Here is a 13,599-nt window from a genome sequence, read left to right as displayed (position 1 = left end):
GTTTAGGACTCTGTATCAAATAGTTTATCTGAAACAGAATAAGATAGCTTATGCCAAAAACTTAATAAAAACATACTTGTCTTATGAAGGCTTTTAAAAAATCACGTGACAGCAGATGTTTAAACATAGCCCAGATATTTTCAAATCCCTTAAAGTGGTCACCAGTTCTCAGAAGTTCCAGCCATGGAGAACTAACAAAATGTCAAGGCAATTAATGTTGGCTTCCAGAAGAAATAGTTAACAATGCAACTTTCTATTTCAACAGAATTAGGCCTAAAATTAGTCTTTTAGGCCTGATCTACTAAGTCCTGCCTCCAAAGTCAAAGTTAAGGGCCACAGTATTTCTAGAAAATCTGCCATTTCATTAACGAACAATTTGTGTCATGCCAAGACATGTACAGCAGTTGCACGCTTCGGGGAAAATGTGTATTGGCGCGTGCATGAGCGTGTATGTGCATTAGACAGCTTTATGTCAAAATAGTCAACTTATAAAAGAAAAAGTTTCCTTTGCTCACAGTTACGGAGGTCTGAGTCTACTATCAGTTGGCCCCATTGTTTTAGGTCTATGGTGAGGAAGCACATCCCGGTGGGGGACACATTGGTGGAGTAAAAAAGGTCACCTTATGACCAGGGAACAAACAGAAGTAAAGTAAAGTAGTCAGGGGATAGTAAGCACTATCCCCACAAGGGCACACCCCCATGACCTAAAGATCTCCTACTAGGCCCCGCTTCCCAGTGTCCACACCTCCCAAGCCGCCACTCGGGGATGAAGCCTTTAATACCCAGGCCTTTGGAGGGTGCATAAGAATTTGCTCATCATGATTTGTAATTCAGTCTTCATTTGTGAGGTGAATGTTTAAAAATCCATCTTCCTTCTGAGAGCTGAGCCTATTCTGCTTGTCAGTAAAGTCTGGCCCAGTGTCTAGCACGTAGCTCTTCAGTGTCACTGAAGGACACGTGTGTGTGCTATGGCCATGCATCCAAACTCATGTGCCCATGGGTCTTTACTGTAGGCAACAGAGACGTAAAGATCTCCCTACACCCCAGAGCCCTCTTTGAAACTGACCATGACCCAGTGTAACTGAGATCTGCATAGAACTTTGATCCTAGGACAACCTGACCCTTACCCTTTTAATTACAAAATTTAGAAAGCAGAATGTCAGCAAATTCTTCCTCAGTGGAGAGCATTCACCAAGTCCAACTATTTCATAAATAACCCTATGTCCCTTGTTTACCAAAATCCTTCCTGCTTCCACCCCAGTGACCCACCAGCTGGAGGGAACACAATGTGATAGAAAGAGCTTAGTCTCACGGACACACAAACCCTAGCTGGCTGTCTAATTTGACCAAGGCCTGAGGAGCTCTCCAAGTTTGGGCAAGGTATTTGCTTATTATCAAAACGAAGCTAAAGAGGCTCACCTCCAAAGGCATTACATAATGAAGCTGTTTGATATTTATGAAGACTTTTGGGTACATGGTAGCCTCTCACCTAGAATAAGTTCCTTTTACCAACTTCCCACTCACCTCCCATCCTAAACAAAAGGGGAGCTATTAATTCTTGAATCCTAGAAAAAGTTTAATAATGAAGTTGCCGAGCTATTTATAACAATCCTTACCTATAACACCACCAAACATTTGGTGGAATTTCCAAGAGCTACACATCAATAATGTAAAGGCGAAAGGAATAAATATGTATGGAAAGTACCCACTGTTCATAATCGAATTAGAACAGTTTTATGCTTGAAACTTCTTCCATTCCCCCACACCAACACCTTTTATCATTAACTCTGTCTATTCTTGTAGAATGAAAAGTGTTGTTTCCTTTATGTTATTTCTCTGGTGAAGGCTGACGTAACCTTGTAAAGGTCATCAATTTCTTTCTTTCTTTCTTTCCTTTTTTTTTTTTTTTTTTTTTTTAAGATTTGAGGTTTTTTAACAAGGTCTACAAATGGGTAAAATTATGAGATTCAGATTTTTTCCCCCTGTACTTTGTCACTAAGCCACTTCCACAGGCCCATTTTAATTTTTTTTTTTTTTTTTGATACAGTGCCTCACTAAATTACTAAGGCTGGCCTCACACTTGCAATTCTCCCGTCTCAGCCTCCAGAATCCCTGGATTAGGGGTGTGTGCCATGCACATAGCAAGTTTTGAGATCCTGATTAGTTATTAGTTTCAATATAAAGCATGATAGGACCCTATTGTACCAAAAATAGCTGATATTCATGAAGCTCTGTGTGTGTGGTTGTGTGTGCATTAAGCTTTGAATGTACTTGTTAAGTTGTAGATATTAAATTAAGAGGTTAATATTTTATTAAACAATGAATTCATCTCCAAAAAAAGAACTATTCTGAGAAATGTCATTTATATACTATCAAGTATAAACAAAATAAATATAGGAGATGATAAATACTAAATTTCTGTTATGTAGGATTTTTTCAGTTTTTTTAAATTTTTTTGTAACTGTTAAGTTTCTTCTTTCTTTAAATGTTTTTCTGATTTTTAAAGCAATATGTGCCTAACACAGAACATTTACAAAATGAAGACTAAAAGAAACCAATGTAAAATAATATTTTAGCATTTTAACTATTTTCTGTGTATTTTAAATAGTTAAAAGTATTTAATTAATTTCATATCTTGAATTTCCATTTAATATTATGCAGTGAGCATTTTCCTGTATCAGGCTGTTCTCTTTGTTAACACCATTTTAATTGCCACCCAAAATTCCTTCTGATGGACATATGATTCTTTACAAGATGAATTATACTGTGAAATAACTCCATGACCATCCTCACAAGACCTGACTCTCGCATGTGACTCAGTGTTTTGGAGCGTAGCCTCTCGTACCTGCCTGGAAAGACTGGAATCTCCATTTTCTTTTACCAGTGAGCGAACCTCAGGCATGTCACTTATCTTCTCTCTGCCCCAATTTCTTTGTCCAAGCAAGGAGACAGCAATACTATCTATCTCTTAAGAGCTGATCATAAGTTACATGCATTACCCTTGCAAACGTCTGAAGAATAATAAACACCCACTTAAATGTTACCTATTATTATTTGCATTTCTTATCATATCCATGGCAGGATGTGAATGAACACAACACATTTGAGACATTGCCAATCATATTGCCCAAAAATGTTGCCATGATTCATATACCTTCCCTCACAGTGCAAGACGGTTTCCATCCACCACACCTCGAAAAGCACTGGGCAGTCTCATGTTTTAAAAGTAACCAGGTAGTCAATATGGAAAGATGGCACCTGTTGGCTTTGTTATAAATGAGGTCAATTTTAACCATGTGCTTTAGCCATTTTATTTCTATGATTATGAACTATTTCTTTACATCCATTGCTCAGTTCTCAGATGTTTAGTGTTTTGTCCAATTTGTTTAGTTTGCTTTTAATTCCTCTTTTGATGTGCTAATAAATGGAAGATTATATATTTAGGGCACCAAACTTTTTTTTTTTTTGCTTTGTGACTTTTCTATTACTTTCAAATATAGATGATTCCTCTTCTCACAGTTGTAAAGCAGATGATTATCTTTCTTTTCTTCATTTTTATGGCTTAATTTTTTAATTTAACTTTTTAAAAAGTTCACTGGATTAATTTTCATGGTTAGCATGAAGATAGGGTCTAATTAATCTTACTTTTCCAAAATAGCCAAGATTAATTATCTATCATTAATTCAGTAGTGCTGTCTTTCCATTAAAGTTTGTTGCTAGCAGGTTATAATGTACAGGTCCCTGAGGACTCTGTGGAAAATCTAGCACAGCATGCTTGCTCAAGTTCAAATATATGTCTGTACGGGTGCGTGCACACACAACACACACACACACACACACACACACACACTCCACTGTCTTCTCTCCCTTTGTTTTTCTATTTATAGTAATTATCACTAACTGACATTTTTACATTATGTCTGTTTAACGATTATTTGCTGAATTAATTAATGCATTAAATTTTTAAAATATATAGAATTTGGAGTTCATGTGATCATGAGTTCATGAGTTCATGATTCATTAGCATATTGCCCTGATTTTCTACTTTTTAAATCATGACATCTTGAAAAGAATGTTTTAACCCCAATGATGTCCAGGGTGCTATATCTCAACTGGAACTTCTAAAAATAATAATGAAGCTAGGGCTCTACCCACCTGTCTGGAAATTCCCAGTCTATATAGCCTGGGAATCCTGAGTCACCAAAACTCCCCAGGTGGTGATTCTAATGCCAAGCCAAGGACAAGAGCCCCTGATTTACTGGACTTATTCATATACTTAAAGAAGTAAAATGTAATAAGTCATATATACATATATGTACCTATATACATATACATTTAATAAAACATACATTATATCTTGAATAATAAGTACGTTAAGTGAATGTATACATATATCTAATGTTTTATTTAAGTATAAAATAAATATATGTGCACCTCTGTATATGTGTTTATATAAAGAATACTCATACACTTATCTGAATCATCTAATGTCATGAAATTTTTTCTAAATAAAAAAAATAATTTCTCTTTCAAAAATTGTGAGACCTAGGTCAGTTACAAACATTTCTGTCCCACAAGGTCATGCAGAACAAGGCATGACCTGGAAAGGTATCTGGTCATCTCCTAAAGCTGCTGGTTCTGCCCAGCCACCCTTGTTTATTGACCCCACCCCCACCCTGAAGAAACTGACCATTCTCTAGAATAAAATATTTCACAGAAACCCATAAATGTCAGGCCATTAAAAAATTTATCTAATGAGGGTCCTGAGACTCATGGAAGCGAGTCTAGATTAAAGCTAGTTTCACTGACTTATGCAGAAATAAATATAAATTGCCTTGCTACCACCCATTCTCCTTAGCAAAACATATAATTGAGTTCCTCTTAAGATAAACTGCCTTGACAAAAATCATAACATCAGTGTTGTTGTTGTTGTTGTTGTTAACATAGCAGATCAAACCTGGGCCCTCACACATGCTAGGCAAGAGCTCTACCGCTGAACTCCACCTGCAGCTCACCAGTGATTTTTTTCCCCCAGGTAATTATTTCTCTCCAGGGTGCAATTCATGGGGTTTCACTCCTTTTGCAAGGTGATAAAACAAACAAAGAGAAAAGGAAAAAAAATTATCTTAGAAAACCGCACGCACTTCACTCAAAGGAACAAAGAAATCTATGTCGAATTTGGTTTCCCTCTATAAGGCAAGGAAAATCATAGCCACCTCATAATTTTTGTCCCACAATTATCTGTTACTGTTCTTTTCATGCTTTCCCCTAAATCTCCCCCACTCCTCCCAGCTACTAGGAAACTACAGTCCTTGCAATGTGGCTCAAAGGCTGGCTTCTCAAGGAAGCTAATTATTACTGCCCACACAGGCATAGCCTTGTCCAAGCTCATCTGTGAGGACATTTCCATTCTTCCAGAACCAGCCTTCTCCCCCTGGTAAGGTCCCAGAGGGCAGAACCTGCCTCTCTATACTGTGTGCCCAGACCAGCAAATGCAGTTCCCCAAATTTGCACTTCCCAGTCTACCCAAGCTATGGGGTTGAGAGCAGTGTGTGTGGCATAGAATAGGTGTTTGCAAAGGTCCCAAGAATAGAGCAAGGGGAGTTGGTGAAATTATTACAGTATTCTCTGATCTCTACCCCTGACTGACCTTTTTCCAGCCATTAACTGTTCTGATAACTGGGATACAACCTGCTAGGTGTTCTGACTTCTGGAGGCCCCACAGATTAAAGACAGAGCTTTGGAACCAGGAACATTAGATGTGAAACTAGGATCTACTACTTCATAGCTGTGGAACAGACTGCCTTTGAAAATAGGGCAACTTCCTAATAACTGAGTTTCTATAACCTGTATTTCCTCAAACTGTGAGTGGAGGCAGAAGGAAGAGATCTCTCCCCACACTCAGAGGGGCTAGGAACTGGAGACTGGCATGTTTCTGACTTACAAAGCCTACCTATATCTATACTATCTGTACATTTCCTGCCTTTTGTCACACTCTGCCTTCTTTGTCTTTTATAAAATCTTTCCATGTCCCTAAATCCCCCAAAGATGGATATTTGAGTCAGAAAGTTTTTCTCCATCTTCCTCAAAGCTGGCTTTGAATAAACCATTCCCTTGCCAATCTACCTCCAGAATTTCCAGGGGGAACAACCAGCTATAAAGCCATTCCCTTGAATAAAAAGTTGGATGCCCTTGGATAAATTGCTAAATCTCTGTGTGCTTGAATCTCCCTCCCTTTTATTAAATGTGATAATACCTCCTCCTTCATTTCACCTCTGAAAGGCTTATGTGCATACAACAGAAGTTTTCCATACTGTGTCAGGCACACAGTAAGTGCTTAAGAAACAACGATTGTCATCACTTATTTCAGCTATTCTCATCTCTAGGAAAAGAATTGACAATGTTTCCACTTCTAAAAATCATACTATCAGTGAGATGATACTATCTCACCAATTATTCTTAGGTGCGCACGCACAACAGACATTATCAATCTAGTTTTCAGATACCTGCCCCTGAGTTTGGGTGGCTCTTTGTTCCAAGCGGCTGGGGAGAACAGGGACTTAGCCATAGTGGCTCTGCGGCCCGTCCTTACCTTCGAAGGGGTGTCTCTGAGGCTGGGGCGCGGGCGTTTGTCCCTCTTTCACACGGATTCTTGACTGCGAGGTGGCATTCAAAACTCAGGTGAGAAAAGGTGGTTCCCCGGAGGAGCTCCTGGCAACTGTGAAACTGGAGGGAGGCGCGGCCGCAGGGCGGGACAGAGAGAGAGATAGGTAATCGGGGAGGGTAATCCGGGGCGGGGAGGGGACACCGATCAAAGGTGAAAAACGAAAAGCGTCCCGCGGCTCCTGGCTGTGAAACCCGGCTAGAGAAGGCTGCAGGTGGGCGCTGCCCGTGGGAGGATCCCGGGTCCCGGAGCGCTGCGGGGGCAGCGTGTCACGCTGTCCGCCGTGGGACGCTCCCAGGGATGGAGTCGCCCAGGCTTGAGGCGCCCACTCTCAGGAGTGACCCCGGTTTGCGGGGTGTCGGGTCAGGTGTGGGCTGCGTGCTTCTGGCAGCGAGACCGGGGGCCGGTTCCTCTGCGCAGGTGTCCGCCCGCGACTTACCGGAGCTGTGGGGTCCCTGGGGCGACGGGCGCAGCGGGAAAATCCTGGCCGCTCGCGTCCAGGCCCTTGGAACCGCCCCAGCCTCCGCGCAGGGGTGACCTTCGACTCCAGCGACCCAGGGCGGCGGTTGTGCCACCTGCCGAGTCAGGAGTTGGCGCGCCCCTCCCGCTTTTGCGCACCCTTGAGGCAGCAAGGCGCAACAGCCAGACTAGCTGGAGCAGCGAGGACACCTGGACCCCAGCGCTGGTCCCCAGTTAAGAGGAAGAGGCTGGGGGAGGATCGGAGAGAGGAAGTGTTACCCGCAGCCTCCCCAGGAACCTTGCCTAGATCCCCCCCCCCCCCCCCCCGGGCTCCCGGCCTCCCCAGGACCGGTTTCCTCCCGCATGAGAAATAGACAAATGATGGGGGAAAATGAAATTTATGTAGTTTGCTCAAACTGGGAGGAAGCGGCTAGACTGCTTCTCCTCCAGCCCCACAGAAACGGTTCCAATGTAAAGAAACAAAATCCAGGCGATGCACATGTGCAGGTTAGTTAGAAAACGTATCAGTCACCATTTCCTTGGCATTTGGCCTCAGATTGAGGGAGTTTTAATTCTGAGTAAGGAAATCCAGGAGCTCTCTGTTTCAGAAGGACAACAGAGAAGTCCCCAAGCCACTGAAGGCTCCCGGAGCCAAACATGTGGAGGGGTCATTATTTTAGAAACTCAGGTCAAACTCCAGGCATTGCCTGGCATGAGGGATGGGGATTCCCTACTGGGGAGTGATATAGAGGGGTGCAGAGTTGTTGACTTAAGATTTTAAATTGTTCAAAAGAAAGGAGGCCAGAGGAGAAGAGTGCTTCTAGATACCTGTGGTATCCACAATATATAAATAATTTCTATACATCCACAATATAAAAAGAATCAGCACAATTTAAATAGGGCAAAGATTTTACCTTCACTGAATAAGATACACTTGTGACCAATAAGAGCATGAAAAAGATGTAACACCATTAATTGTCAGAGAACTGCAAAATAAGACCGCAGTGAGATTCATTAACCACTAAAATACCCATCACTGGCGAGGCACTAGAGCACCAGAGCCCACATTCACTAGTGGAAATTTTGAATGCAATGATTAGTTGGCAAAGCAATTTGTCAGTTTCTTAAAAAGTTAAACATGCAATTACCCTATCATTGCTTCTAAGTACTAAACAAAAAGAAGTTAAAAAAAATATGCCCACAAGAATGTCCATGGGAACCATATTATAATAGCCATTAATGGGAAATAGCCCATCAAGTCTCTCAACAAGAAAATGACTAAGCAAACTCTTGTATAGCCATACATTGGAACACTGGTCAGCAATATAAAGAAACAAACTATTAACTGATGCAGAATATGGATAAATCTTTTAAAAAATGTTATGTTATAGAAGAAGCCAGACCAAACATCACATAAGCGTGTTGATATGAATGTCAAGGTCTGACAAGTGTGAACATTGTTTACCTCAGGGGAAGGAAAGGAATGGACTGAGAAATGTCACAATGAAACTTCCTGGGGTGACAAGCATTTCTATTTTGTTTTGGGTGGTAACCACACAAGTGTGGTTCAGCTGTCAAAACTCACTGACCTGAATACTTAGGGTATATGTTTTATGAGTACAAACTTGACTCAATTAAAAACAATTCTTTATGTTTTTTATAATTCACAGACATTTTCACCACAATCAGATAGTTGACACCCAATCAGTTTGGGCTGAATTTCTTTTATTTATGCTACTTTATGTGAATCTACGAGTCCTGTCACACAGAGCAAGAAACTGACTGAGGTTACAGGTGGTGCTGGCAGGAGAATCCAGGTATCCAGCAGGTTCCTGACCTCACTGTGAGCAGGCAACTTGGAATTAGGAGCCCCTGGAACTCAGAAAACCCTTAGGGGTCATTTTTTTCTATCTTCTCATTTTGTCAGCTGCAGAAACTGAGCCCCAGAGAGCTTAGGTTGACTTGGGAAATGGTGTGTAAATGTAGGTAAGTGTATGAGAAAGAAAAGAACTCAGCAATGTCAACTTCCCTGAAGCCAGCCCTATCTGGGATCTCTGAATTGCTTTCTCTTCCCACCAAGTTTCCACAGTAGGCTCCGAGCTCCATAAGAACAGGCACAGAGGGTGCTTAACTCCTTTATCAGCCTTCCTCTCTTGCCCTTCCCAAGGAGGTACTCTGCACACATACAGAAAATGTAAATATTTGTTGAATGCTTGCAAAGGAGCTCATAACATAGAGGCCTGAGCCACATTCAAAATTAAGAAATATGGGGCAAGTTGAAAACAAATGTATTAAAGAACCAAGTAAGAGATCATCACCAATTGTATGTTAAGAATCCTATATATCTAAGGTAGAAAGATCCCAAAAACCTGAGGTACAGAGGGAAATAAAATCGGTTTCAAAATTTCCCACGTCCATACACCAGAAAACACACCTATCATTTTAGATGGTTGGGGAAGCAGGGATAAAGGTATATCTATTCCCAATAATGAGACTGCAGAAAATTTATTGTTTAGGAGTCTTCATTGAGAGGTGTCACAGAACAGAATCAGCATTACAAGAAGTACAGGGAGGCTTCATAATTACAACTGTCACCATGGATGGAATTCTTCTGGCACTGCTAATATATGCTTTTACTATTACCACAGAAACCAAAGTGCTTGGCATGATTATATTTATTTCATCTAAGGCAACTAAGTTTCAGTGAAGTTAAGGAAATTCCTCATGTTCATATTTCTGGTGGATCCCAAACAGATAATGATTTGTTCATTTTAAGTTCTATGATGTGAACAAGTCAGATATGCAGCATCCAGTTTTTTGGTAATGCAATAAAATCAGATGTTGCCACAAAAAAAGTACAGTAATCTAGCAAAATAATAATGCAGGATGTCCAGCTAAGTTTGAATTTCAGATCAACTTTAGATGAAATTCCAGCCTCTGAATTCAATTTTAACTGCTTTTCTGTGTTTTATCTGGCAACCCAATCTCAAGGTACAGGTTAAGAGTATAGAGTACCTAGAAAGAAGAGTAACTCTATATTCTTTAGACAAACTTCTGGACATATGACTTATTTCTACCCAGGATCCTGAAAGGTATGGCAGTGAGTTCAAGATGACATTCCCAGACAAGAGTCTGTACTTCAGCTTTCTTTTGCCAGTTAAATATGGAACTTTCTTAAATTAGAAAAACATTTATCAGAAACAATCTAAAGATCATGGATTTATTAATGATTTTTATTAACTTCCCATTTTATATTTCCTGTTCTTCTACAATATGCTTCTGTCTACTTTGATAATAAGAAAATAATATTACTAAAGATAATCTAAACATGTGAAAGAAATCTTAGAACTGAAAAATTTTGTTTTATTTTAATGGCAATTTGGATAAGGCATTCCAAAAAAAATTTGAATATTTAGATAGTAAGGCTGAACAATTATTAAATAAAATACAATAAATTGTAGCATGATGGGAACAAGATTTACTACTGATTTTATGTATGTGGGGATAGGAATGTTTTGGGGGGCTTTGTTTTTTTTTTTCCATGACAGGTGGTTGAACCCAGAGGCACTTTACCACTGACCTACATCCCTAGCCCTTTTTTATGTCTAATTTTGACACAGAGGCTTGCTAAGTTCCCCAGCCTAGCCTCAAACTTGCAACCCTCCTACCTCAGCCTCCCGAGTCCCCTGAGATTATAGGTGCTTGCCACTGCACCCAGTTCTCAGAGTGTTCTTTGAGATGACACCAAAATTTAACTCTAAAACTTCCAGTTCCAAGTTCAAAATGTAAATTACCCATGAGGAATGAGAAAAAGAACAAAACAGAGAATCAAAAACATTGTGGAGGGAGGGGTGGTAAACTTTTTTCTGGGCAGTTGTATCCACCTGGAATTAGGAAAACAGAAGTAAAGTCACAAATGGAGCCCGAGGGCTGACTACCCTGGACATTCCTTCTATTCCCACTTCAGAACTGGTGCAGAGGCAAATCCCAGCACCCACCCCAGAAGTCAGGAGAGCTGCAAACTCAGACGTGTTCCTGCGTCAACAGAAGCGCTGGTCCCTGTTGTGCAAGTCTTGCTGGGGAGTTTGCTTGGGATGGGCATTTGGTACCTCACGTGCTTCCAGAACCTGGAATTCAGAGACCGTTTATTGGCCACGTGATCTTCCCTCCATTTGATGGTGCCCTGCACTTTCACAAGGTGCTTGAGGGAATCTTGAAGGTCATCCACCTGCAGTCCACCTGTCTCTCCCGGAGCCTCCATTTCTATTAGAATCACCTTGGAGTCGTTCCGGATGAGGGCGCTGTGCAGGGCAATCTCCTGCTCGTAGGAAAACTCTTTGCTGTGTGTGATGTGAGGAGCCAGGATAAACATGTGTCGCCTACTTTTTCGCAGGTTGGTTTCCACTGCCGTGGCTGCATCTGGTCAGGTGAAAAATAGATTGGGGATCTCCTGTCATTGCCTTTTTTATAGTCTAATAGTGGAGGTTGTTCTGAACATTAAAAAATATTATTGTTGTAATCTGGCATGAGATTCTGATCACTGATCAAATAACTTATTCAGAAAGTGGGAATGAACTTGGGTAGAGAACCTACCCATTTTTTTTCTTCTTTCTCCCATCACCATAAAAACATCCACCCAATGCCCTCTTTTTCACCAGGTAAATCAATTCTAACTAAAATAGTTCTTCCAGTGAATTGGGAATGTGGATGTATCTCACCTACTGTTTCTTGGGAGATTTAGAATTATCAGAATTTTCTTCTTTGATTGTAAGAGACTTAGAAGATGTGTGCGTGTGTTTTAAAAGGGCTTCATATATTAACTTAAACATAATTTAACATATTAACTCACACAGGGGAGAGTGCAATTTCAGGAAGCCCTGCCCCCAGCCCAAGCTGACCCATGTCTCTAGGAAAGTTCTGGTTCCACTTCATACCCCAGTAATCCCTGTTGTCAGGACTGATTTGATCAAGACTAGAAAAATCTTAAGGAATATTATATCTTTTTCCAAGTCAGTGTCTAAGAAGCATCAACACCATGGTGATTTAACTATCTCTGGGTGGAATAAGAAAAACATGTAAAGTACCTAGTTCTCACTGCTGAAGGTGAAAGTACAGTCAGGAAACACAATCATGAACAAAGTGACTCAAGATCTTTTTAGAGTTGAGGCTGAAGGCTGCAAATTCATGCAGCCTGAAGTCAAAAAATAAATATTGTCAAATATTGTTAAATGAAGATCATGAATTCAGATTCTCCATCCTGGATGGAGCGGGATGCAGAAGCGCCGTAAAGGGGGTGAAAATGGAAGGTAACTAGCATAAGAATACACACAAAGCCAAGTGTGAACTTTTTCTAAGGAAAGAAGAGAGTCCAGTGGTGATCTGGTGGGTTTATTCTCTCTGAGTGGAAGAAAGATCACAGGTTATGCCTTGAGGGAGGGGAAGGAGGAAATCATTTCAATAAGTGTGTCGTTGCCCAGCGAATGCAACACAGGCATGAGCACCAGAGAGTATCTAAACTTGGCTGGGGAGAGATGGACCTAGAAATGAACTTGATGCACTAAGAAAGAAGAGATGAAGAGCTCATGCCCAGAGGTGGTGCACAGTGTGAGCTCACAGACAAGTGAGCTTTGAGCAGACTTGTGACATGAAAAGAGCTCTTGAAACCATCACCCATTACTTTCCCCCAGTGTGGGAGAGCTGGGGAATGAAAGGGGAGCTTCCTGGAAAGAATCATATGATGTATACAGAGACAGCTTTACCTTCTCCAGGTAGCAGATCTCTTCCATAAATGCATAACTTATATCCACATTGATTTTCAAGAACATCAGGCAGAATCTGATGAACAAAGTACTCCACAGAACCGGCCTCTTCTGAATTGCTTCTGTAGTTCCGTGGATATATAACATAAGCATCATAGAGTTTTCCATCTGAAAATGAAAACAAGAAGTACAACTCCATTACTTGGTTCTAAAAATTCTCACTTTCACTTCTCCGAGTACTACTTTCCTCACCAAGTTCTATGGCCGTTGGTGAATGATCCCCATCCTCCAAAATATTCTAGAACCAAGAGATGATGGCAATCCACTGCCACAAAATGTGGTATGGAAATAATAGTCTTAGTCCCAAACTTCTCTTGCTATTCATTGTCTCAGACTGAATAATGGAGAACAGAAGCGATATTGCCCAGTGTAGGTTAAGCGGTGTGGTCATGGCTGATCACTAACCTATTATGAACTATTTATAGTCATTGATAAGCCTTCTCCTGTGTCTGGTAGACCTCAGTGTCATCTATTTCCCCCCATACAGTGGTTCTCACTTATCCACAGGAAATGTGTTCCAAAATCTCAGTGGATTCCTGAAACTCCAAAAAGTACTGAACCCTACATATTCTAAGTGTTCCCCTACACATGCATACCTATGAAAGTTTTAAGTTATAATCAGGCACAGTAAGACATGAATAATAATAACTGATAATA

At 40.8% G+C, this 13,599-nt stretch overlaps 1 protein-coding gene across 1 annotated transcript in view; it reads right to left on the bottom strand.

Moving 5' to 3' along the window:
• Nucleotides 1-10,682: 10,682 nt before the first annotated feature.
• Nucleotides 10,683-13,599, bottom strand: part of Il1rl1 (interleukin 1 receptor like 1) — a 30,826-nt gene continuing 27,909 nt past the window's right edge. The window contains exons 10-11 of the mRNA XM_076833406.2: nucleotides 12,883-13,050; nucleotides 10,683-11,542 (exon numbers count right to left, since the gene is read on the bottom strand). Of these exons, the coding sequence (XP_076689521.2) occupies nucleotides 11,130-11,542; nucleotides 12,883-13,050 (581 nt within the window). The 3' untranslated portion in view covers nucleotides 10,683-11,129. The remainder of the gene's footprint in view (nucleotides 11,543-12,882; nucleotides 13,051-13,599) is intronic.

This window comes from Callospermophilus lateralis, chromosome 14, assembly GCF_048772815.1.
Source record: "Callospermophilus lateralis isolate mCalLat2 chromosome 14, mCalLat2.hap1, whole genome shotgun sequence".
Lineage (NCBI taxonomy): Eukaryota > Metazoa > Chordata > Mammalia > Rodentia > Sciuridae > Callospermophilus > Callospermophilus lateralis.
This window is presented reverse-complemented; position numbering and strand designations above follow the sequence as displayed.